The sequence below is a fragment of the Giraffa tippelskirchi genome, chromosome 1 (assembly GCF_054371585.1).
Source record: "Giraffa tippelskirchi isolate mGirTip1 chromosome 1, T2T-mGirTip1v1.2.pri, whole genome shotgun sequence".
Classification (NCBI taxonomy): domain Eukaryota; kingdom Metazoa; phylum Chordata; class Mammalia; order Artiodactyla; family Giraffidae; genus Giraffa; species Giraffa tippelskirchi.
The window spans coordinates 128,131,884-128,159,235 of NC_137275.1; the positions used below are offsets into that span (position 1 = coordinate 128,131,884).

General features: G+C 43.5%; 1 protein-coding gene and 2 long non-coding RNA genes across 7 annotated transcripts in view; 2 read left to right on the top strand and 1 right to left on the bottom strand.

Annotated features, from left to right (window-relative positions):
- Positions 1-25,983, bottom strand: part of LOC145508237 (uncharacterized) — a 49,228-nt gene extending 23,245 nt beyond the window's left edge. For 2 of the 4 annotated variants that reach the window (XR_014055447.1, XR_014055445.1), the window contains exon 1: positions 11,727-12,136. This is a non-coding gene — a long non-coding RNA (uncharacterized LOC145508237). Of the gene's footprint in view, positions 1-11,726; positions 12,137-13,910; positions 14,078-25,851 lie in introns of those variants that run through there. The other 2 variants (XR_014055444.1, XR_014055446.1) reach the window with 2 other exon arrangements.
- LOC145508294 (uncharacterized) lies at positions 131-8,171 on the top strand. 2 transcript variants are annotated; one of them, XR_014055451.1, is made up of 4 exons: positions 131-1,428; positions 1,918-2,480; positions 4,051-4,391; positions 5,358-8,171. It is a non-coding gene; the product is annotated as an uncharacterized LOC145508294 (long non-coding RNA). The 2 variants fall into 2 exon arrangements; XR_014055450.1 differs by lacking the exon at positions 5,358-8,171 and having other exon boundaries at positions 1,918-3,792; positions 4,051-4,579.
- On the top strand, positions 18,425-19,108 carry DEFB136 (defensin beta 136). The gene is made up of 2 exons (XM_081573631.1): positions 18,425-18,479; positions 18,936-19,108. The coding sequence occupies exons 1-2, from the start codon at positions 18,425-18,427 to the stop codon at positions 19,106-19,108; spliced, it is 228 nt and encodes a 75-aa protein (XP_081429757.1).
- Positions 25,984-27,352: the final 1,369 nt, after the last annotated feature.

Sequence of the window (27,352 nt, forward strand, 5' to 3'; positions counted from 1 at the left end):
GAACTGAACTGAATCCCCCTAACAGGACCGGATAACCCACTCCTTTGTCATTACTTCTTTTATTACCTATAATGAATCTATGACAATGAAATGTTTACCATTGGAAACACCCTAAACTGCTCTTATGGAGGAGTAGGGGAGGAAATCAGTGACTTACATTCTCTCAGAGCAATAAGAGGATAAGGTTTATGGCTGTTTGACCAGGTTCCCAGTCTCAGGGCAACGACTTGGATTGTTTTACATTATGATATCTATTCCCATCTGCAGTGGACAAACCAGCAATGAGTTAAGATTACAACCCCTGAATCCTACCCAGCACTGGTCACATTGGAGACCTTAGGGACACCCAACTCCAGCCCGGGTGTCCCAGGAGGTCAACCTGCCTTGATCTGCCTAGGGATCTGGTCCCTAGGAAGTTGTCACACCTCAGCCTACTGAGGGATCCACCAGTTCGGTCATCCCAGGAGGTCGATCTGCCTTGACCTGCCTAGGGATCTGGTCCTCGGGAGGTTGTCATGCTTCAACCTGTTCGGGGATCCACTAGTCCAGAGGTCCCAGGAGGTCAACATGCCTCAACCTGCCTAGGGACCCAATTCTCAAGAGACCGACGTGCCTCAACCTGCCCGGTGATTCGATCTCCAGGAGACTGTCACACCTCAGCCTGCCTGAGGATCTGCACCCTGACTTGGGGATGCCTGGCTCTCAGGTTGTAACAGTACTGTGTAATATAGGCTTCAAAAAGACTCACTCCCTAAGGAAGTCCACCCATGAAAATAGAAGAAAGCCTATTAGCTGTGGGACTATGCCCAGTCTCAGCAATAACTCAGGAACCCAGCTGCCTTTCTGGAAAGTCTAAAAGAGGCCCTCTAAAAGTTTACCAATCTGCACTTAGACTCTTACAAGGGACAGGTGATTTTAAAGGACAAATTCCTGTCCCAGTGTGCATCAGACATCAGGATAAAGTTACAACAGCTACAACAGCAGGACGCTGCTGCCTCTCCAGATGAGATGATCCAGACAGCCACCTTTTATAACAGAGAATGGGAGAGGAGGCCAAGGCCCAGGAAAGGGAGGAAAGGAAAAAGACAAGGCATGCCCAGATGCTGGCTGACCTCCGGGGAAGCCCTATGGCAAACCCCGAGTCCTTAAAGGACAAGGCACAGGACAAATGCCTCATCTGTAGACAGGCGGGACACTGGGCCAAACAGTGTCCAAACCATGACAAGTCTCCTCAAACGGCTTACTACAAATGCCATCAGTTGAGATATTGTGTGGCACTCTGCCCTCGGGACCCAAGAACCTCAAGGTCAAGTGCCAAGCCTTCCCTCACAATGGTTCAACAGGACTGAAGCGGCCCGCTCCAGCCAGCCCACCTGTCACAGATAACCATCACGGGACTAGAGCCAAGGGTGCAACTGGATATGGCAGGTAAATCCAAGAATTTCTTAGTTGACACAGGGGCTACCTACTGTCCTGACCTCCTGCTCCAGAACCTTCTCTCCCCAAACCTGTACCATTTTGGGTGCTACAGGAAAAACAATTACAAAAAGATTCACTTGAGCACTTTGTTGCTGGGATGGACAAATATTTTCCCACCAGTTTCTAGTGGTCCCTGATTGTCCTTCTCCCTTATTGGGAAGAAATCTCCCCCTGACTTTGAAACCTTGCAGCTATTGCAGTCCTGATTTAGAATATGCTTTAAAACTCTCTTTGGGGGGCACACTATTTTTACCAGCCACCAAGTGTAACAACTTCTGAATGGGAGAAGCCACTTATGGATATCTGATCAAAGAATCTTCAGATATCAACTAGTGCTGATGGAAAATCCAGGCCTGACTATATCCCCTTGTGAGGTTCTTAACCCAGCTACCTTCCTGCCTACCTCTGAAGGCTCTCTGCCCTTTCAATCTTCCCTAGAAACTTTGGACCACTGGACAAAACCCCGAGAGGAACTGTCAGAAGATCCTCTGACCAATCCTGAGAAAACCTAGTACACTGAGTGAGGCAGATTTGTCTTGGAAGAAAAAGAAGAGCTGGATATTCAGTAGTCTCCAATTTTGAGACCATAGAGGCTAAACCTTTGTCACCAGGTACTTCAGTCCAATTAGTTGAGCTCATAGCCTTGACTTGAGCTTTAGAACTGGGTAAGGGGAAAAAAGTAGCCATTTACACTGACTGCAAGTATGCCTTTCTGGTACTACATACACATGCTGCTATTTGGAAAGAAAGAGGCCACTTGACCACCTGAGGGTCCCCAATCAAATATGGTGATCAAATCCTTAGATTCTTGGAGGCAGTTTATCTGCCCGCTAAGGTTTCAGTCCCCATTGTAAAGGACACCAAAACGGGAGCATGAAAGTGGCATAAGGGAACCAAGCAGCTGATCAGGCACCATCTGAGCAGCATTACAGAACAATGACCTAATAGGTGCTCCTTAGTTCCACAGACAAATTTGCCAGAAACTTCTTCATATACTGAAGGTGAGACTCTTAAAGCTAAGAGTGAGGCCTTTCAAGATCATATGGAGTGATTCCACAAGGAGGGACTCCTTTTTCTCCCTGGAACCTCCAATGGAAGTTGGTTAACTCCTTACCTGCCACCACTCATTTAAGGGAAAAACTCCTCCAAAGATTACTAGAGAGATCCTTCAGAGGAACAGGCCTCCAAATGACTATAAGACAAGTAGTCTCCTTCCCACTTGCTAATTGAACAATCCCCAAAGAGCTTGAAGACCCCAGCTGGCCCAGCCCATCCAGTGACGTGAGACCTACCCAGGAGAGGACTGGCAGATGGACTTCACTCAGATGCCAGTTTCTCGAGGGTATAAATACATATTAGTCATGATACATTCATAGGATGGGTTGAAGGCTTTCCCACCCAGACTGAGAAGGCTGAGGAGATGGTAAAAAAAACTGCTCCATGAAATCATTCCGAGATTTGTCCTGCCCAGGTCATTGCAAAGTGACAATGGGACATCATTTACTTCTAAAGTCACCCAACAGGTCTCTAAAGCATTGGGCATTACTTATTATCTCCATTGTGTCTGGAGGCCTCAGTCTTCAGGAAAAGTAGAAAGAGCCAATAAATTCTTAAAATTAGCGATAAAAAAGATAACCCAGGAGACCTCCTCAGGATGGAAGGAGGCTTTACCAATAGCTCTCCTCTGCACCCGCATTGTCCCTAAGGAACAGGTTGTTCTTTGTCCTTATGAGATGCTATATGGGAGACCTTTTGTTTATGTCAATGACTTCTTCCCAGATCCAGAGGCTCAGATCCTCTGGTCTTATACCATGGTCATTGGACAATTCCAATAAAATATATGCTTGTGGAGTGTCAACCAGGACCCAAAAGATTCTAAAGAGCCACCACTTGAGTTCCAGGGACTCAAGTCCTAATTAAAATCTGGAAAGATGGGTCTCCAAAGGCTCAACTCCAGCCCAAATGGAAGGGCACCTACCCTGTAATACTTTCTACCCCTACAGCAGTCAAGGTACCAGGACATGATTCCTGGATTCACTACTCACTAATCAAGCCATGGAAGAAAACAGGAGTGGACACTCAATACACTTATGAGCCCCAGGGAGATCTCAGATACTTATTCAGGACTACAAATGGGTGTCATTCTAATGAACACCCCCAAAATTAAGTTTCTGGAGATAAGATTTCTCATACAGCTCTAAAGAGCCAACACAGCTTGGCAGGGGTTGTACTCCAAAATAGACAGGAGATAATCTCTTGACCCCTGAACAAGGAGGGACTTGACCCATCTTGAATGAGACGTGTTGTTTCTGGGTAAATACCTCCAGCTAAGTTAAAGAAAGTCTCACAGTCCTCAAGAAAAACATTCAGACCCTACAGGATCTCAAAAAATGAGATGGAGAGGTCTTGGGTTGGCTACAGTCTCTTTGGGGGGTCCTTCTCCTGGTGAGGGGGAATTTGGAGTTGCCTAACGCCCCTACTAATCCTTGTTATCACCATATTGATGCTGCTTTTGATTGCTCCATGTATTATCAATTGTCTAACCCATTTTGTCTCTGCCGAGGTCAACAGGCTACAACATGCAGTGCCAGTTTAACAAGAATATATAAAACTACAGCTGACCATGGAAAATATCACTCACCCTTAGATGGACACCACTATAAAAACTCAAGCCTTGAGACTAGCAAGAGGTGGAGTCCCAATGCCCCTCACCATCCCAGTTCAGCAGGAAGTAGCCAGAGAGATCGTGATGTTCCTATTCCCCAAGAATTGGGCCTCCCATCTCTTGAGGGGGGAAGGTTAGGTAGAATAGGAAAAAGGAGTCCAAAATGGTGGTGGCTAAAAGACAAAGAAGGGAAAAGCCAGCGAAAATAGAACAAAGGAAGTTCCGAGGACCAGAGTAAGGACCTCAGGTAAAACAAATAGCCCTCTTGGCTAGCCCAGTTTACATAGAGCAGGCTCAGGGGGAGGAGATAAATGCATAAAAGGAGGAAGCCTAGAAGGATTGAGGCCTTTCTTCTCTTGTCTTTTGGGCCAACCTGCCCTCATTCCTTGAGGGTGTACTATCCTCTGTTTTTCCTAATAAAACTGAGCTATAACACTGCTCCGTCTATCACTTCAATTTTTTCCTGCAGCAAGACAGAACTGAGGAAATTACACACTCCCCCCACACCACGGACTATAGCCCACTAGGCTCCTCTGTCCATGAAATTCTCCAGACAAGAATACCTGAATGGGTTGCCATTTCCTTCTCTAGGGCTCCTGTATAGGAAATTAGAATTAGATGCCTCAAGTCCAAGGGAGCCCCCAGGGCAGTTCATTATCAGAGTTTTCCTCTCTTTTATAAAGCGCTTCTGACTGCCAGATTAATTGTGAGCCATTCAGGGGCCACTTCTCTTCTGATCTTAACATATCTGATATGAACCCCAAAGAGCTTTCCTTCAGGATAGATGAAATAATTTCCCATTTTTATAAGCTTTATAATGCCAAAACACAAAAGACCCTGAAAAATTCCAACAAAAAGACCACAAACAGATTCCAGCATCGAAGCATGTAGACAAACTGATTCCCTGGTAGGGTAAAATTTACCATATAAAACAAATGAATTAAATCCAACTAGGCTAACCACCCCCACAAGAACAAGTTAGCTCCCAAATGAACTGCTTCCGAAGTAGTGACATTCTTTCCTTTTTTGCCTATAAACACTGTTATATTTTTTGGTTTCCTCTGTTTGCTAATGTTCACATAGCTTGACCAGTTTTCTATTTAATATAATTTGCCTGTGGTGACAGTTAGGATCTGGTATAATGTAAATAATTAGAAACCTCTAAATAAAAGTGACTTAAATAAGATGGAATTTCATTTTCTCTCATACAAAGAAACCTAGAAGGAAGCTGAAATGGCTACCATATACAGTAGTGGGAAAAATGCTAAAAACCCTCGTATCTCTGATGCCACCAGCAAATTATGTTCAACTTAGCCTAGGATGAGACCATCTGCATCACACAGCACCAAACTGCTGGACACTGTGAGGAGCCTTTCTGTCTTTAAAAGACAGGTACAAGGTTTAGACATGTACTCCAACTACCAGATAAGCCTCAATATAAACATTATTTCAACTTTAGGATGTATTAGGACACAAACCAAGGAAAACCAATCTAAGATGAGCAGACATCAAACTCATATCAATAAAAAGCATCATTTTCTGGCCAGCCCCTTACCAGTGTAATCATGATCATAAAATACTCCAACCATGTTCATCCTCCAACAGTGCATGAGGGGCTCAAAGTACCCCATGCTGCAATCCAGCTGACATAGAATATTTCAACCCCATGATGACTGTTTCTTATCATAAAGCTATATATTGTGAGACATGCTTTGCAAATAAATCAGATGAGGAGCCTGGTTTATGTGAATCTTGTCCTTGGGGGATTGATAAGCTTTGGGAGAGTGGAAAACCAAGAGACAGACCCTGGATTACACAAACACACAAGTGTAATGAGTACCCCTCATTACAAGTAACAAGATGGTGGAGTAGAAGGACACGCACTCATCTTCTCCTGTAAGAACTCCAAAATTACAACTTGCTGCTGAACAACCATCGACAGGAGAATGTTAGATCCCACCAAAAAAAGATAATCCACCTCCAAAGACAAAGGAGAAGTCCCAGAAAGATGGTAGGAGGGGCGAAATCACATTTAGAATCAAACCCCATACCCACCAGAGATGCTTGGAGGGCTCAAAGAAAACCTTGTGTGCACCAGGAGACTCCACAGAGACTGAGCCAGACCTGCCTTTGAGTGTTTGAGTACAAGAGACACTTGCAGAGGTATGGGTCATCAGTGGCCTGCTGCAGAGGCAGGGGTTCTGGGTGCAGCAGACTTGGGTGTGGCATAAGCCCTCTTAGAGGAAGTCGCTATTAATCGCATCATAGAGCTGCCAGAACTTACACAGGACTGGGGAAACAGACTCTTCAAGAGGACAAACAAAATCTTGTGTGCACCAGAACCCAAAAGAAAGGATCAGTGACCCCACAAGAGACTGACCCAGACTTGCCTGTGAGAATCCAGGAGTCTCTGGCAGAGGCGTGGGTCAGCAGTGGCCTGCTGCACGGTCAGGGGCACTGAGTGCAGCAGTGCGTGCATAGGACCTTTTGAAGGAGGCCGCCATTATCTTCATTACCTCCACCATAGTTTGGTCTCAAGTCAAACAACAAAGAGAGATACCCGCGCCCCCCCCCCAGCAACAGAAAAATGGATTAAAGATTTATTGAGCTGGCCCTGCCCATCAGAACAAGACCCAGTTTCCCCCTCAGTCAGTCTCTCCCATCAGGAAGCTTCCATAAGCCTCTTATCTTTATCTATCAGAGGGCAGACAGAATGAAAACTGCAATCAAAGAAAACTACTCAAACTGATTACATGGGCCACAGCCTTGTCTAACTTAATCAAACTATGAGCCATGCTATGGAGGGCCACCCAAGATGAATGGGTCATGGTGGAGAGTTCTGACAAAATGTGGTCCACTGGAGAAAGGAATGGCAAACCATTTCAGTATTCTTACCTTGAGAACCCCATGAATAGTATGAAAAGGCAAAAAGATAAGACACTGAAAGATGAACTCCCCAGGTCGGCAAGTGCCCATTATGCTACTGAAGAAGAGTGGAGAAATAAGTCCAGAAAGAATGAAGAGATAGAGCCAAAGCAAAAACAACGCACAGTTGTGGATATGACTGGCAATGGAAGTAAAGTCCAGTGCTATAAAGAGCAATATTGCATGTGAACCTGGAATGTTAGGTCCATGAATCAAGGTAAATTGGAAGTGGTCAAACAGGAGATGGCAAGAGTGAACATCGACATTTTAGAAATCAGTGGACTAAAAAAGACTGGAATGGGTGATTTTTCCTCAGATGACCATTATATTTGCTACTGTGGGCAAGAGTCCCTTAGAAGAAATGGAGTAGCCATCATAGTCAACAAAAGAGTCTGAAATGCAGTTCTTGGGTGCAATCTCAAAAATGACAGAATGATCTCTGTTCATTTCCAAAGCAAACCATTCCATATCACAGTAATCCAAGTCTATGCCCCAACCACTAACACCAAAGAAGCTGAACGGTTCTAGGAAGACCTGCAAGACCTTCTACAACTAACACCCAAAAAAGATGTCCTTTTCATTACAAGGGACCAGAATGCAAAAGTAGGAAGTCAAGAGATACCTGGAGGAACAGGCAAATTTGGCCTTGGAGTACAAAACGAAACAGGGCAAAGGCTAACAGAATTTTGCCATCAGAATGCACTGGTCATAGCAAACACCTTCTTCCACGACACAAGAGAAGACTCAAAGCATGGACATCACCAGATGGTCAATACCAAAATCAGATTGATTATATTCTTTGCAGCCAAAGATGGAGAAGCTCTATACAGTCAGCAAAAACAAGACTGGGAGCTGACTGTCACTCAGATCATGAACTCCTTATTGCCAAATTCAGACTTAAATTGAAGAAAGTAGGGAAAACCATTAGACCACTCAGGTATGACCTACATCAAATCCCTTACAATTATACAGTGGAAGTGACAAATAGATACAAGGGATTGCATCTGATAGACAGAGTGCCTGAAGAACTATAGACGGAAGTTCGTGACATTGTACAGGAGGCAGTGATCAAGACCATCCCCAAGGAAAAGAAATGCAAAAAGGCAAAATGGTTGTCTGAGGAGGCCTTACAAATAGCTGAGAAAAGAAGAAAAGCTAAAGGCAAAGGAGAAAAGGAAAGATATACCCATTTGAATGCAGTATTCCAAAGAATACCAAAGAGAGATAAGAAAGCCTTCCACAGTGGTGAATACGAAGAAATAGAGGAAAACAATAGAATGAGAAAGACTAGAGATTTCCTCAAGAAAATTAGAGATACCAAGGGAAAATTTCATGCAAAGATGGGCACAATAAAGACCAGAAATGGTATGAACCAAACAGAAGCAGAAGATATTAAGAAGATGTGGCAAGAATACACAGAAGAACTATACAAAAAAGACGTTCATGTCCCAGATAACCACGATGGTGTGATCACTCACCTAGAGTCAAGACATCCTGGAATGTGAAGTTAAGTGGGCCTTAGGAAGCATCATTACAAACAAAATTAGAGGAGGTCATGGAATCCCAGTTGAGCAGTTTCAAATCTTACAAGATGATGCTGTGAAAGTGCTACACTCAATATGCCAGCAAATCTGAAAAACTCAGCAGTGGCCACAGGACTGAAAAAGGTCAGTTTTCATTCCAATCCCAAAGAAAGGCAATGCCAAAGAATACTCAAACTATCGCACAATTGCACTCATCTCACACGCTAACAAAGTAATGCTCAAAATTCTCCAAGCCAGGCTTCAACAGTACATGAACTGCGAACTTCCAGATGCTCAAGCTGGTTTTAGAAAAGGCAGAGGAACCAGAGATCAAATTGCCAACATCCACTGGATCTCTGAAAAAGCAAGAGAGTTCCAGAAAAATATCTGCTTCATTGACTACACCAAAGCCTTTGATTGTGTGGATTGTTGAATTGTTGGATCACAACAAAATATGGAAAATTCTTTAAGAGATGGGAATACTAGACCACCTTAACTGCCTCCTGAGAAACCTGTATGCAGGTCAAGAAGCAACAATTAGAACTGGACATGGAACAACAGACTGGTTCCAAATAGGAAAAGGAGTACGTCAAGGCTGTATATTGTCACCCTGCTTATTTAACTTATATGCAGAGTACATCATGCAAAATGCTGGGCTGGATGAAACACAAGCTGGAATCAAGATTGCCAGGAGAAACATCAATAACCTCAGATATGCAGATGATACCACCCAATAACCTCAGATATGCAGATGATACCATCCTTTTGGCAGAAAACAAAGAAGAACTAAAAAGTCTCTTGATGAAAGTAAAAGAGGAGAGTGAAAAAGTTGGCTTAAAACTCAACATTTAGAAAACTAAGATCATGGCATCTGGTCCCATCACTTCATGGAAAATAGATGGGGAAACAATGGAAACAGTGAGAGAGACTTTATTTTGGGGGGCTCCAAAATCACTGCAGATGGTGTTTGCAACTGTGAAATTAAAAGAGGCTTGCTCCTTAGAAGAAAACTTATGACCAACCTAGACAGCATATTAAAAACCAGAGATATTACTTTGCTGAACAAGGTCTGCCTAATCAAAGTTATTGTTTTTCCAGTAGTCATGTATGGATGTGAGAGTTGGACCATAAAGAAAGCTGAGCACTGAAGAATTGAAGCTTTTGAATTATGGTGTTGGAGAAGTCCCTTGGACTTCAAGGAGATCCAACCAGTCCATACTAAAGGAAATCAGTCCTGAATATTCATTGGAAGGACTGATGCTGAAGCTGAAACTCCAATACTTTGGCCACCTGATGTGAAGAACTGACTCATTGGAAAAGACTCTGATGCTGGGAAAGATTGAAGGCGGGAGGAGAAGGGGACGACAGAGGATAAGATGGTGGATGGCATCACCGACTCAATGGACATGAGTTTGAACAAGCTCCAGGTGTTGATGCTGGATAGGGAACCCTAGCGTAATGGTGTCACAAAGAGTTGGATACACCTGAGCAACTGAACTGAACTGAACTTAATGAGTACTCTAGAGTCAGAATCAGACCACTCTTCTTCAGATACTGACATTACCTCTCCTTCAACATCTGCATAAGCTTCGCCTGTACCATATGACTTTCCTATTAACAGTTCTACAGTGGCCACTACTCGCTTGAGCAATGTTTCACTGTAAGGGATAATAAGCCAACAGAGGTGGTGCCTAAAGAGTTGACTGAACAGTTAAAAAACTATCTTCTGGCTTCTTTATCTTATCTTCCCTGACATCCACCCCACACAGAACTGCTCGATGGGTCCATTCAAAGACAAGTCAGACTTCATCACTTCCTCCCTCTGTCAGTAGTGGCTCTATAACACCCAGTCTTCATTTGTTAAAATATCGCTCATGGTGGGGAGGGACAAATTGGGAATTGTGATTAACATATACATGCTGCTATACAGAAAATAAAAAACAAGGCTCTATTTTATAGCACAGAGAATTATATCCAATATTTTCTAATAACCTGTAATGGAAAAGAATATGAAAAGAACGGATATACGGATAGAGATACATTTAGATATAACTGAATCACTTTGCTGTATACCCAAAACACTGTAAATCAACTATACTTCAATGAAAAATAAAATTAAATAAATTAATAAAATTTCACTCATGACCCTTTGTAACTTGGGTCTACCTCCCCCTCCAGCCTCATCTGTAACCACATCCCACCTTTCAGTGACACCTAAATATGTGTTCATAACTGCACGCACCAGACTTTTCTACACCTCTGTGCCCTGATCTGTGGACCTATTGATTTTTCCAAGAGCCCTCTTTCCTGTACTTCCTGGATAATTCCTACTTACCCTAAAAGATTCATCTCCTCCAAGAAGCCTTCCCTGCTTCTCTCAAAGCTCAATTTGGTGCCCCAAGTTTCCATAGTATCCTGTACATAATTACTGTCCACAACTTTTTCCTCATTATATGAAAATTATAACGTATGGCCCATGCAACTGTGAGGGCAGGAATCTTCTCTATTCTCCATGTCCAAGCGCCACTAATGTTAGCCACCCTGAATTAAACTGAACTGAACCTTCCTGGTTTCCTGCTCTCTAGAGCTCTCCATTTCCATGCCCCATGCTAGATTTCCCCTCCATGCTCACAGTGATCATAGCCCTTCTGTATTTTCCCCACGTTGGGTCTGTAACTCACTTCTTACAGACACGAGTCTGAGTAAGGGCAGGGTGGGCTGCTGATCTGCTCAGAGTTATGCGTAAGGCTGAGGATTTGTCACACACCAGGTCCATGACCAGTGTTGTAGAACTGCCTTTCTCGCAGCCCTCACAGAAATCCATGGCGATAAGGACAGCCCCGTTTGCTACAATTGTGCTAGGAAATTCAAGGACCAGGAAGAGACTCAAATGCCCAAAGGAAAAAGTCATGTTCTATATACAATCTGTCTGAAGCTAAGGAAGAAGGCAAACTAGCCCAAGGGACTTCTGGGCATCTGGCCAGTGGCATAAGGGCATCTGATCTTGAAAGAAAGCACTGAGAACATTCTTCCTTGCGTGTGGCCAGGGACCAGTTCCAAGCCAACATCTCCTCACAGAATGTCCTAAGACTTCAAACGTAATCAAATCTTGCTAAAGGCAATAATGGATTCACCTGATTACACAGCCCCTTCCAGGCAGAAGTGTCTCTTGATTGCTTGCGACAACCAGACCCCACTTTCTTCTCTGAACTTCTCCAGGTCCAAACAGGGATTTCTTTAGTATCCTCATGTCATGGTTATATGTAACCAGCTGGTTAAATCTTTTTTCCTACATGGGTTTGGACTTATGTTTTGGTCTGAAGTTCTTGCTCAGAGCTTGCAGGCTGTTAGACACACTGAAACTATGATCTTAATCCTCACTCTAAGTCCCGCCCCAACATACAGTTAGAGGAACCTGGTGAAAGAGTGGAGGGTTCTGGACCATGCCCAAGAAGAGCCAAGATTTAGGTCAAGTTTCCCAGTGATCACAGAAGCTGCTGTGCTCACACCCTTTGTTCCTCTGGTCTGATGTCCCCCAGTTGCTAAGGAGATGGCAGCAATGGACTTCCATGATTCTGACTTCCATGGATTCTCCCATCAGCCCTATATGGCAGAATGGGTCACACTGAACTCCAACCATCCACCCCAGCTTGAAACAAGGCTCTTCCCATCTTCTGCTGGGAAGTTCTAGGATCAGAAACATGTCCCTTCATCACACCTGAAAGACTTCCTCCTTTCATTGACCCTGATCTTCCATTTGACAGTGTGCTTCCACCTAAGGGGATGGGTGTATGTTAAGCTGGGCCATGGCAATATGCCTCAGGCCTTCCCCAGGACTGACATCTCCTCAGATTTTCTATGGATGAGCTGGACATGGGAACAAAGACCCTATAGGAGGACTGGTCTAGGCACATGCATCTTTAAACCTTGTGATCCTGTGGTCTGCTGTGAGAGATCTTGGGTTCCTGGTCAGAACCTGGGGCACTAGCCTTCCGTATTCCTGCATTCCCAAGCCTCACAGATTAACCACGAAGAGAAGGGATAACAGATCTGTGTCCACTGCTATCTTCCAGGATTGGTGTGATGGGGAGACCTTATTTTAATCCCAGGGGTTTTCATATAGGCAACTCTTCCAACTTGATTCTCGGTAAAGTATTTATTATAACTTGAATATCCTGAGTATTAAGCAGTCCATGAAGGCAAGTGTACAGCAGACTGCACATCACAAAAGAGAACATTCCAACAATCAAGGCTGTAGCAACATAACGATTCTGTTTTGAAAGAGGGACAAAATTCCTTGGGGAGACCTGGCAAAGCAGTACCCTCAGAAGACATGCCTGGGAAAAAAATATTTTTTGCACATCCACCCCTGACCTTCTTCTAAATTTTTTCCAATCAAACAATGTTCTGTGTGCCTGCCTGAACAACCAGATTTTCAGTTACTCCATCAGAGGCGGGGAAGTGGAGACCAAGGAGGCATCTTGCAGAGAAACCCAATTTCTACAAGTCTCAGTGAAAACCCACAGGGCACTAGGGAAGTGCCAGCCTGCCAAAGTCTCTCCGGCTGTCTTCCCATCCCTCTCCCCTCACAATTCTTTTGACTCACTTTTGTCTCTTCTCCTGATACAAAAAGGAAGAATAATCACTAAAAACCCACAGTCCCTGTATTTTCTGTGTGTCATCTCCATTTGTCCCACAACAACTTATAAAGAGGTACATTGATTCTCATTTTACAGATGAAGACCCCGAAATTCTGACACATTAAGTGACTTATCCAATATCACATATCTCAGAAGTAGCAAAGCACAGAGGCCAACTTGAATCTATCAGAAGCTAAGGTCTTGGTTCTTTGCACTAAAACACATAGCCTGCCTGTACCTCGGAAGAGAAGTTTTGGTGGGAATTGTCAAAGAAACCATTCTCTCCCATTTATTCCCATTTGGAGAGCTGAGTTGAAGTACCTGAGCTTGGACCCCAAATACAGAGTCTTCTGTAAGCTTTTTCAGCCAAACATACTCCCATTTCCATGGCTCTCACAAACCTCAAGCTCTTTGATGGCATCTTTATTTCTGTGCCTTACTTTTTTTTAACAGCTTCTTGTTTTTCAGTCACTAAGTCGTGTCCCACTCTTTACAACCCCATAAACAGTAGCCCAACAGGCTCCTCTATCCATGGAATTCTCCAGGCAAGAATACTGGAGTGGGTTGCCATGCCTACTCCAGGGGATCTTCCCCACGCTGGGATGGAACCCGCATCTCCTGCATTGGCAGGTGTGTTCTTTACCACTGAGCCACCAGGGAAGCCCTTTTAGCGCTTACCTGTCTTGAAAATCTTCTCCCGTTCCTGGATAGCTTGACTACTCTGATGCTTAGTTCTAATAAAAGGCCAACCTCTGTAGCAGACAGTAAAAGCAAATATTTGAGAAGAATAATTGGTAAGAATGTATTCTTTGCTCTCTCCGCCTCGTCTCCGCAGGCTTTCGGGCCTATAGGCCAGAAGGAAGAAAAAAAGGGGAAAAAAACTTTTAAAAAGCCTAAAAATCCTTTAAAATCAACAAAGCGGGGGTTGGGAGTTGGGGGTGGGGGAGTGCCAGAGCATCCTCCTCGGAGAATCCACGAGGACGTCACTTTGGCATGCTTGCCACACCTGGGTGACCACTGGTCCCAGTCCCTAGGTCTGGCGGCGAGCCAGAGCCATCCGCATGCCTGGGTCCACGTGCCTCCGCTGGCCGTCCTCACCCGCACACAGCACGTGCCTGAACACTAGGCGTCTGTGCACCACGTGTACACCCGTCACGTATCTGCCCACCACGTGTCCCACACCAGGCATGCACACACCACGTGTCCATACATCACGTGTCCCTGCACTGGCATCTGAGCTGTCCCGCACAAGGGGAGGGAGTGGGCTGCAGTCACTAGTGGGACATGGGACGGTCCCTCGTGCTGGAGAACATTTGTTTCCTTAATCTGAGTGGTGGTTACACAGCGTTTGCTGTATATTCAGTCACTAAGCTAAGTCTGTGATGTTTTTCTTTATGTGTATTAAATTTCATCTTTTATCAATATTTTATGTTAAAAGTTTAAGAGTAAGAGCCAGCTAGAGGACAGAGGATTTTTAGGATGGTGTGAGGTTTCTGTATGATACTACAAGAGTGATGAAATGTTACACATTTGTCAAAGCTGACAACATAAATCCCACAGGTGAACCTTAGCATAAAGTACACATTTTGAGTGATAATATATGTCACTGTGGGGGGGTCATCGTTTGAAACAAACATATCACTCTAGTAGGGGTGGTTGACAGGAGGAAGCTGTCTGAACTTTACACTCAATTTAGCTGTGAACCTAAAACTGTTCTAAAATAGATGGAGTCTGTAGATTTACAGACCTATAGAACAGATTATGATTGTCAAGAGGGAGGGAAGAGATGCATTGGGAGTTTGGGATTAGCAGATGCAAACTATTACGTATAGGATGGATAATAAGCAAAGTCCTACTGTATAGAATGGGGAGCTATATACAATATCCTATAATAAACAATAATGGAAAAGAAAAGTATAATTTTAATAGCTTAATAATTTTTAAAATGTAGTTACAAAAATGTAATAATCATCAATTTTAAAAATAAAAACCATGGGAGAAAATAAATTTTCCCATGGAGAAAAATAAACAGTGAAGTCACTGCATTCAGAAACTGTCTGACTAGTAAAATGAGACAGCTGAAAAGGAAGCATAATTCAATTTGACAGGGTAATTCATTAAGGTTCTGTAACATGTGCAGTGGACATTTTTTTCTCAAAGGTAAAGGCAATCGTAAGGCGAGCATGAGAATTCTAGAAAACTAAGATAAAGGAAGGGAGAAGGCAATGGCACCCCACTCCGGTACTCTTGCCCGGAGAATCCCGGGGACGGCGGAGCCCGATGGGCTGCCGTCTATGGGGTCGCACAGAGTCGGACACGACTGATGCGACTTAGCAGCAAGATAAAGGAAGAAAGCACCAATACAGCAATACTAAATGGAAGAGAATGAAGCCGTTTCTGTTTCCCTGGAAGCTTTGTTCAACAAGACTTCAAGCAGAAGGTGGGAACACTTAACTCACTTAGGAGAAACTCCTTCCCCAAGGCTGGAATGGTGATTTAATAGGACACCTGTGGATGGAAAGGAAAGGGTCTGTCCTGAACATATACTGATTCCCAGACACATGTTAGATCTGTTTTTTTCCGGAACTGTGTGTAGGAGGGACTCAGAAGTATTTAGAAAATGTTAGGTTCATACTTCCCATCTTCCCTAAAGCACAATTGAACAATTTGAAATATATGGAAGATAGAGTTCTGAACTGAGTATCAAGACAGCTGAATATTTGATGCCAGCACAGCCCACAGCTTGCTTCCTTCCTTTGTGCAAGTCCATTCACAAATCTGAGCCTTGTTTTCTCCATCTCTGAAAGAATGAAGTGTCTATGCTTTGTCTATGTCTGTGCTATGGTCTACACTATGTCTATGATAGCAGATGGTTAGCATATGGCCTGGGCTCTATGGGCCGGAATCATATGCCCACAAGGTCTCTTGGGAGCCTTTCCTGGGATCTTGCAAGGGAATCCTCAGCCCTGACCTAGCACTGACCTCGGTACTTCTAGTCCACTCGCCCACCATCTCTCTCCCATCCCCATTCCAACTTACAGCCACATTCTCAACCATATCCATTGTTGTAAATCAGAATAAAACTTTCCCAGTGATGTCTTGCATTCACTAAGAAGTCTCTTGGAGAGGGTCCATAGAAGAGAAAAAAAACACAGCTATAGTGGCAGAATTTAATAAAGAATAAGGAAGAGGAGAAGAAGAGGAGAAGGAAAGAGCACAATGCATTTTGTAAGCTTTATCTCATTTCATTCTCAAAAAAAACCTCTTACAGTGCACTTTTAGAGAAAAGGAAGATTATCTGAAAAAAACAACAACAACACTGATTCAAAAAGATACATTCACCCCAGTGTTTGTAGCAGCACTATAGAAGCAACCTCAGTGTCCATCAACAGAACATGCCTGTGCACTCAGTGGTGTCTGACTCTTTGTGACCCACCTGGACTGTAGCCCACCAGGCTCCTCTGTCCATGGAATTTTTCCATGCAAGAATACTGGAGTGAGTTGCCATTTCCTACTCCAGGGGATCTTCCCAACCCAGAGATTGAAACTGTGTCTCCTGCATCTCCTGCATTGCAGGCAAATTCTTTACTGCTGAGCCACCAGCAAAGCCCCATCAACAACAAAAAAATGGATTAAAAAAGTTATGGTATATATAAATATAAATATATACACATGCAGTGAAATACTATTCAGCCATAAAAAAGAATAAAATTTTGCTATTTACAACAACATGGACTTGGAGGGTATTATACTAACTGAAATAAGACAGAGAAAGACAAATATGGTATGATATCACTTATATGTGGAATCTTTATAAAAAGATACAACAAACTAGTGAATATAACAAAATAAAGCAGATTCACAGATAAAATATATATAGTGGTTCCAGTGGGGAGAGGGAAGAGCAGAGGGGTAATACAGGGGTAGGGAATTAAAAGGTACAAACAGGTATAAAATCACATAAAAGACTATGTTGTACAACACAGCAAATCTAGCCAACATTTTATAATAACTAGAAATGGACGTTTAAAATTTGTGAATCACTATATTGTATGCCTGTAACTTTCATAATATTGTACAGCAACTCTACCTCAATTTTTTAAAAATCCTAAAAATAAAAAAGAGGGAAAGAAAGAAAGAGAAAAAGAAACAAGAAAGAAAAGAGGAAGCTGAAACTCAGAGATGCTAAATAATTCATCCAAGGGCCTGTGACAGCAAAACAGAGTGTAACCAATAAAACTATGCTCTGTTGCCACTTTACAGACTCAGAATCCCACAGTCTTGGATCATTCGGGTATAAGTCTGGCTCAGGGGCAAGAATAAAGCCTAAGTTCATGTCTTCTTCTTTCCCACCATCCCTCCAGGGAGGCAGACCTAATGACCCTTCCCAGGAACCACGTCCCTCTAACCACGTCCCTCTAGCTCCAGGGAAGCGTTGTTCTGCTCCATTCCTGACAGAGGGCAGCCAACCCTGAACCAGCTCTTCCTGCTCTCAGGGGCCAGGAGAGAATTCTAAATCACCCACTTCAAAAACAGAACCTTCCCCATTACTGGTTCCCAAAGTCCAGCTGACTTTCTACATCAGCCATCTAGAAAACAAAGTCATTCAGTGAACTGTTCTGGGGAGTGAGATTCCCTGCAGCGCGGGCCTCTGATAGGCAAATAAGCTTTCCCCTCTTCACCATGTCTGAACACCTACCTAACTCTTGGTCAGGCAAAGAGTTGATACCCTGAGATCCTTTGCTTCTTGGAACACTGTAAATTCTTGCTGACATCCTTTCTGGCCTTCAATTAAGCCTGTGTTTTATCACATCACCTCTCTGGGCTCCTGTGTTCTCAGTGGGACTGCAAAGAATGGGAGAAACAAGCAGACATTTCCCTGCCATTTTCCCATCAGTGTCCACTCGAAGTGACACAGGATAGTGCCCAGTCCTGAGCATGATGATGCTTGGTCTCTCCCTTTCTTCTACCTTGACTGAGTCCTTTCCTCTCCCATGATTTGTAGAAGAGGAAGTCGCACAGGATGGCCCAGGGATTCTTTTTCCTATAATCCTGAAAAAGCCTGTCTCCCCTGGGTATCCCTCCAGATAGAATGAGGCCAGTGTCCAGCCCCACCCAGCCTGCCCAGCACTATAAAGGAGCCTCCCAGATAGCCACCCCCAGGAAGCTGTAGCTCTGTGTCCTCATCAACTATGAGACTCCGTCTCTCTGGGTTACTCTTCCTCCTGGTGATCTCATTGCCTTCAGGTAAGTAATGATGGGTATGGGTCATGAAAATTGAGGGTCTTCCGAGGACTGAGGCACTTGAAAAGCCCCACTGGTGTAAGTCCAGCAGGGAGACCACAGTATCAATCAGCAAAGGTGCTAGAGGCAAGAGGTGAGTGAGTGTTATTCAGCCCCTGCCCTGATCCTCGGTTGCTACCTCCTGAAAGTCTGCCACAGCTTAAGAGAGGGGAGCCCTTTTCACCACATGCATAGATCACTCTCCAGCTATTTACAATCCTGTTTCCCTCAGCTTCCTCTGATTAGTGCTGGACTCAGTGGCCCTTGCCAAGATGTAACAGCAGATGAGAGGGTGGAGTGTAGAAGGAAAACCCCAAATTGAGAAGCCATTCACCAGGAAAGAGAGGACAGCCCTAAGATTTCCCCCAGGCTCTTGAAGACTGATTTTTCTTTTGTGTGTATGTGTTTTTTCTCCTTCAGGGTACAGTTTGTTTGGAAATAATGGAGCGACAGTCCGAACTTGCACTAAACTTGGTGGCAATTGTTACTTCGGCTGTAAGTTGGGATGGAAATGGGTCGCCTTCTGTCACAATGTATTGTCTTGCTGCATAGAACTGAAGAAAAATCTACCCCCTCAGGTCAAACTACCATGACCCTCACCTCATGTGTCCAATTAAAAGGATATACAAATGGCTAAAAGGATGAGTCCTCCAATTTGTGTGTAAGGATGGTTAACTGGGCTCTGGGTAACAAAAGGGGGCCAGATTCTAACCAATTCACTGGCAAAATTCCAGACATGCTTTCTTAAAGGGGCATTGTGGTAATATGCATTCCTACTCTCTTTTCTGCCCTCCAATCTCCAATAAGTAATTCCTACATCCAATTCAAAATCAGTTGATTAATACATGACTACAGGCCCAAGTATAAGACATCCATTGAGCCTAATAATGGGCTTCCCAGGTGGCACAGTGGTAAAAAAATCTGCCTGCCAATTGGAAGAATCCTGGGTTCTATCCCTGGGTCAAGAAGATCTCCTGGAGTAGGAAATAGCCACCCACTCCAGTATTCTTGCCTGAAAAACTCGCATGGACAGAGGAGCAACTGAGCATACACACACAAGCCTAATAACAATAGCTGACCACATGCCAGTCCCATTTTTAAGTGGTTTCAGTCAGTTCAGTCACTCAGTCGTGCCCAACTCTTTGCAATCCCATGGACTGCAGCACCCCAGGCTTCCCTGTCCATCACCAACTCCTAGAGCTTACTCAAACTCATGTCCATTGCATCAGTGATACCATCCACCATCTCATCCTCACTCATCCCCTTCTCCTCCTGCCTTCAATATTTCCCAGCATCAAGGTCTTTTCCAGTGAGTCAGCTCTTTGCATCAGGTGGCCAAAGTATTGGAGTTTCAGCTTCAGCATCAGTCCTTCCAATGAATATTCAGGACTGATTTCCTTTAGGATGGACTGGTTGGATCTCCTTGCTGTCCAAGTGACTCTCAAGAGTCTTCTCCAACACCACAGTTCAAAAGCATCAATTCTTCGGCACTCAGCTTTCTTTATAGTCCAACTCTCACATCCATACATGACTACTGGAAAAACCATAGCCTTGAATAGACGGACCTTGGTCGGCAAAGTAATGTCTCTGCTTTTTAATGTGCTGTCTAGGTTGGTCAATAACTTTCCTTCCAAGGAGCAAGCATCTTTTAATTTTATGACTGCAGTCACCATCTGCAGTGATTTTGGAGCCCAAGAAAATAAAGTCTATCACTGTTTCCATTGTTTACCCATCTATTTTACATGAAATGATAGGACCAGATGCCATGATCTTAGTTTTCCGAATGTTGAGTTTTAAGCCAAGTTTTCCACTCTCCTCTTTCACTTACATCAAGAGGCTTTTTAGTTCTTTGCTTTCTACCATAAGGGTGGTATCATCTGCGTATCTGAGGTTATTGATATTTCTCCCGGCAATCTTGATTCCAGCTTATGTTTCATCCAGCCCAGCATTTCTCATGATGTACTCTGCATATAAGTTAAATAAGCAGGGTGACAATATACAGCCTTGATGCACTCCTTTCTCTATTTGGAGCCAGTCTGTTGTTCCATGTCCAGTTCTAACTGTTGCTTCTTGACCTGCATACAGATTTCTCAGGAGGCAGGTCAGGTGGTCTGGTATTCCCATCTCTTTCAGAATTTTCCACAGTTTGTTGTGATCCACACAGTCAAAGGTTTTGGCATAGTCAATAAAGCAGAAGTAGATGTTTTTCTGGAACTCTCTTGCTTTTTCGATGATCCAGTGGATGTTGGCAATTTGATCTCTGGTTCCTTTGCCTTTTCTAAAACCAGCTTGAACATCTGGAAGTTCATGGTTCACGTACTGTTGAAACCTGGCTTGGAGAATTTTAAGCATTACTTTACTAGCATGTGAGATGAGTGCAATTGTGCAGTAGTTTGAGCATTCTTTGACATTACCTTGCTTTGGGATTGGAATGAAAACTGACCTTTTCCAGTCCTGTGGCCACTGCGGAGTTTTCCAAATTTGCTGGCATATTGAGTGCAGCACTTTCATAGCATTATCTTGTAGGATTTGAAATAGCTCAACTGGGATTCCATCACCTCCACTAGTTTTGTTCATAGTGATGCTTCCTAAGGTCCACTTGACTTTGCATTCCTGGATGTCCGGCTCTAGGTGAGTGATCATACCATCGTGGTTATCTGAGTCATGAAGATCTTTTTTGTATAGTTCTCCTGTGTATTCTTGCTACCTCTTCTTAATATCTTCTGCTTCTGTTAGGTCCATACCATTTCTGTCCTTTATTGTGCCCATCTTTGCATGAAAATTTCCCTTGGTATCTCATTTTCTTGAAGAGATCTCTAGGCTTTCCCATTCTATTTTCCTCTATTTCTTTGTATTGATCACTGTGGAAGGCTTTCTTATCTCTCTTTGGTATTCTTTGGAATGCTGCATTCTGATGGGTGTATCTTTTCTTTTCTCCTTTGCCTTTAGCTTTTCTTCTTTTCTCAGCTATTTGCAAGGCCTACTCAGACAACCATTTTACCTTTCTGCATTTCTTTTCCTTGGGGATGGTCTTGATCACTGCCTCTTGTACAATGTCACAAACCTCCATCCATAGTTCTTCAGGTACTCTATCATATCTAATCCCTTGAATCAATTTGTAACTTCCACTGTATAATTGTAAGGGATTTGATGTAGGTCATACCTGAGTGGTCTAGTGGTTTTCCCTACTTTTTTGAATTTAACTCTGAATTTGGCAATAAGGAGTTCATGATCTGAGCCACAGTCAGTTCCCAGTCTGTTTTTGCTGACTGTATAGAGCTTCTCCATTTTTGGCTGCAAAGAATATAATCAATCCGATTTTGTATTGACCATCTGGTGATGTCCATGTATAGAGTCTTCTCTTGTGTTGTTGGAAGAGGGTGTTTGCTATGGCCAGTGCATTCTGATGGCAAAATTCTGTTAGCCTTTGCCCTGCTTCGTTTTGTACTCCAAGGCCAAATTTGCCTGTTCCTCCAGGTATCTCTTGACTTCCTACTTTTACATTCCAGTCCCCTGTAATGAAAAGGACATCTTTTTTGGGTGTTAGTTCTAGAAGGTCTTGTAGGTCTTCATGCAACTGTTCAACTTCAGTTTCTTCAGCGTTACAGGTCAGAGCATAGACTTGGATTACTGTGATATTGAATGGTTTGCCTTGGAAATGAACAGAGATCATTCTGTCATTTTTGAGATTGTACCCAAGAGCTGCATTTTGGACTCTTTTGTTGACTATGATAGCTACTCCATTTCTTCTAAGCAACTCTTGCCCACAGTAGTAGATATAATGGTCATCTGAGTTAAATTCACCCATTCCAGTCCATTTTAGTCCACTGATTCCTAAAATGTCGATGCTATCTCCTGTTTGATCACTTCCAATTTGCCTTGATTCATGGACCTAATATTCCAGGTTCCTATGCAATATTGCCCTTTACAGCATCGACTTTACTTCCATCACCAGTCACATTCACAACTGGGCATTGTTTTTGCTTGCTCCATCTCTTCATTCTTTCTGGAGTTATTTCTCCACTGATCTCCAGTAGTATATTGGGCACCTGCCGACCTGGGGAGTTCCTCTTTCAGTGTCCTATCTTTTTGCCTTTTCATACTGTTCATGGGGTTCTCAAGGCAAGAATGCTGAAGTGGTTTGCCATTCCCTTCTCCAGCGGACCACGTTTTGTCAGAACTCTCCACCATGACCTGTCCATCTTGGGTAGCCCTACGTGGCTTGGCTCATAGTTTCATTAAGTCAGACAAGGCTGTGGTCTATGTTTTAAGTGGTTTACATATATTCAATCACTTAATCCTCCCCCAAAAATCTATTATTTCTCCCATTTTGCAGATAAGGGAACTTTTCCAAGGTCACACAACTAATAAGATAGTTAGCACTGGATTTGAACCCAAACAGTCTTGACCCAGTGTCAAGAGGTATACCACTTGTCCTTCCAGGCTCTTCTGTCCATGGGATTTCCCAGGCAAGAATACTGGAGTGGGTTGCCACTTCCTTCTCCAGGGGGTCTTCCCAACAGAAGGATTGAACCCATGTATTGTGTCTCCTGTATTGGTAGGCGGGTTCTTTACCACTGCACCACTTTGGAAGCCCATTATATATATATATATATATATATATATACACAAATTTTTAATATTCTTTTCCATTACTGATTATTATAAAATATAGTTCCCTGTGCTATGCCCTTGTTGTTTATCTATTTTATGTATAGTAGTGTGTGTTTGTTAATCCCAAACTCCTAATTTATCCCTCTGTTCCTTTCCCCATTGGCAACCATAAGTTTGTTTTCTGTGTCTGTGAATCTGTTTCTGTTTTGTAAATAAGCTCCTTTGTATCATTTTTTTTAGATTCCACATATAAGTGATGTCATATGATAATTGTCTTTCTCTGTCTGACTTACTTCACTCACTATGATAATCTCTAGATTCATCTATGTTGTTGCTAATGGAATTATTTCATTATTTTTTATGGCTACATAATATACAATTTTACATATATATATATATATATATATGTATATATATCTCACATCTCCTTTATCTATTCATCTGTCGATAGACACTTGCTTCATTGTCTTGACTATTGTAAATACAGCTGCAATGAACATTGGGTAATGCATGTATCTTTTCAAATAAGAGTTTTCGTCTTTCCTGGATATATGCCCAGAAGTGGGGCTGCTGGATCATATGGTAGCTCTATTTTTAGTTTTTTAAGGAACAATCATGCCATTTTGCATAGTGGCTGCACCAATTTACATTCCCACTAACACTGTAGACAGGTTCTTTTTTTCCCCACACTATCTCCAGTGTTTATTATTCATAGACTTTTTGATGATAACTATTCTGATTGATGTGAGGCAATACCTCATATAGTTTTGATTTGCATTTCTCTAGTGATTTCTAGCTGGATGTATTGATTGGAGATTATAATCCAATGAGGAATCAAGGATCCAACTAGATTCAATAGCAAGTCCCTCAAAACTTCCTATGACTTCAGACTATAATGTCTCTGGCTGTTAAGTTGTATCTTTGATGCTACTCAGTAACTTTCATGATGCAAGACCAGTGTGGCCTTAAGATTTCATATGCCAAACATTGCTGCTTTTACCACTGCAGTGGAAGCAACGGCCCATCCATACCCACACAAAACTTCTAGCTCTCTAAGAGGGGTGCTGGTCCAGCAGCCCTTCCTCACCTCCCCTCCAGCACCCCTGACCAGGGGCAGACATCACAGATCTTCATCAAGACCCCTGTCATCCAGAGGAATGGGTAAAGAAGATGTGGTACATATATACAATGGAACATTACTCAGGCATTAAAAAGATGAAATAATGCCATTTACAGCAATATGGATGGACCTAGAGACTATCATACTGAGTGAACTAAGTCAGATAGAGAAGGAAAAATATTGTATGATAACTCTTATGTGTGAAATCTAAAAAGAAATTGAAAGGTTGCTGCTACAAGCCATGAACAATGCCAGGATTCTTGGCCTCCAGAGGAGAAGAATTCGATCCAGGGCCAGTGATGAGTCTTGATTGCTCAGAGCTTTTTGTGTAATAAAGCTTTATTAAAGTATAAAAGAGATAGAGAAAGCTTCTGACATAGACATCAGAAGGGGACAGAAAGAGTGCCCCCTTGCTAGTTTTTAGCAAGGAGTTATATACCTATCAGCAAGCTGCTAATTAGAGAAAGGAAACACCTCAAAACTAAGAGAGTTGCACCAGGCTCCTCACCCACAACATGCATTTTGAGGTAGCGTTGGCACAAGGTGAGTCATCCCAGACCATAAAACAATTGACGTGAATCTTGAAGAAAGGCAAATACATGGTTCATTAACATAGCTTAAGGAAGAAATTTCCATGAGAAAAACGCATTGGTTAGCTCAAGGTTTGAGATAAAGTTAAATTCAGGCAGAACCAGCTGTCACCGTGACAACACAGCATTAGAAGAGAAAAAAGAAATAAAAATGTCTGTCACTTGCAGTTTTATTTCCTCCTGCCGCCTGGGGACCTCTGGCCTCCCTACCAAGGCTATTAACACTCTCAAAATGATACAAATGAACTTACTTAGAAAACAGAAAAAGACTCCTAGACTTAGAGAAGGGACTTGGGGTTGGGTGGGGCGGAGGATGGGGAGGAAGGATGGGGGAAAGGGATACTCAGAGAGTTTGAGATGGACATGTACACACTGCCATATTTAAAATGAATAACCAACAAGGTCCTATTGTATAGCACATGGAACTCTGCTCAATGCCATGTGGCAGCCTGGATGGGAGGGGAGTTTGGGGGAGAATGGGTACATGTATATGTATAGCTGAGTCACTCTGCTACCCACCTGAAACTATCAGCTATGCCGCAAGAATTTAAAAAAACAAACAAACAAATAAAGACCCTTGTCATCATCTGCTTAGGAAAATAAAACCCAGCAGCTGGGTTTCAGACTTTCCCTTTTCCAAGGACAGGCCTGAAGGAAACGTATCTGCTCAGACTCTTTCCTGCCTCCGATCCTCAACATTTCAGAAAAAAAAAAAGCCAGAAGTCGTCCCTGGTGCACAGGGTATTGTATTTTAGCTTGCCCATTGCGTTCTGTCTAGAGAGGTTCCCAGGTGTTGGGCTATTGTATTTGCTCTCTTAAGCCCACCCACTAACCAAAAGAAAGGGAGAAGAGGTGTGAAGCTCACAAATGCCTATAAATGCAGTGAGATTAACATAAAAGCAGAAAATAAGACAGACAACTAGGTGAAGGAAAAAAGCAACCTTCTTTCACCAAATTTCAAAAGGGTCCACAGGACCCCATCCCCACCCCCTAAAAGACTAAAAATCCCTACCCTTTTCTTGTGGTTCCTAAGGCTGTCATTCCACCAGCCTGAGGGGAGGAACAGCTCTCACTTGACAAAAGAAGACATCAAAGAAGACGTGACCTTGTCTTTGATTTTCTCCCCTGCAGCTTAGATAAGACTAGAACGTTCAGAGTCATTCTTGCTGAAAACTGCATGTGAAATGAGTAAATTGTCACACACAAAGGCCATTATGGATTCACCAGGGGCTCCATGGGTGTAACTTAGAGGTGGCGGCCACCCACTCATGGAAACCAAAGCATCCAGTCCTGGCTCCCCATCCCACAGCAGTCATGAAGAGGGTCCCAGATTCTCCACTCTGTCGTCTCTGCCTGTCTCTGTCTCTCTCCCCTAAGTAAAGTGGAATCTGGGAGGATACAAGAAGGTAATGACTAATAAATCCTGGGTCCTGCCGGCCTGGGGTCACCTAAGGCCAGGACTGGCCCTGGAGCTGCTCTTCTGGAGGATGCTAGTCATGCTAGTTCTGCTCCTGCCCGTGGTGAACAACCGCAAGAAGACTGCTTCCCCCACCTTCAGTTAGGGCCTGCAGGACACCTGGGGCAGGACCTGATAAGAGTCTGATGACAGAACAGCTGAGGAGCAGCGGGACCCACTGAAGCATAAAGACTCATGATGTTCCCTGGGCTGCCGGCCGCCTGGCTCGCATCAGAGGCTCTGATGCCATCAGGACTCATTAATGGGAGCAGGGCTGTGTACTCATTCAGAATGGGCCTCAGTATCAGACAATTTGGATTTAAATTCAGGTCCTTCCAGAACCATGTCTTAGTTTGGTGACCTTGACCAAGTCGTTTAAGCTCTGTTAGCCTCCATGTTCTGTTCCCTGGGAAGGGAGTACCAAAGGGAGAAGGAGGAGGAGGGGAAGAGGATAAAGGGGAGGGAGAGGGGAGAAGGAGAAAAGAGGGGAAAAGAAGAGAAGGGAATAATCAGAGAAGTTAGTCTCCACAGGATGGTTGGAAACTTGAGTAAGATAAAAAGTGATTAGCATGGAGCCTGACACACAGTAAGGTTAGGCGAAGCACACTGATTGAAACCGCCCACCCTGGCCAGGCACCATAGTAACCCTTTGCATGAGTTGTTTTATGACAGGAGGTCCTGTTAAGGAATACGGAACTAATAAGCCACCAACCGCCACCAACCAGAAGAGTTCGGAAAAGGTCAAAAAGAGACACTGAGTGTCTGTCCACTTCCCAGAATCCCTCTCGCTAGCATCCATCTTGGCTGAACGATGCGTGCGCCACCAGGAAAGACTGAATTAGAATGATTGGCCAAAGACCACCCAGAAACTAATCCCATCACCATAAAACCCGAGCCTACGAGCCATGTGGCCGAGCTGTTCTCCTGGGTTCCCTTACCCTACTGCTCTCCACCCGGGTGCCCTTTCCCAATAAAATCTCTTGCTTTGTCAGCACATGTGTCTCCTCAGACAATTCATTTCCGAGTGTTAGACAAGAGCCCAGGCCCTAGAAGGGGT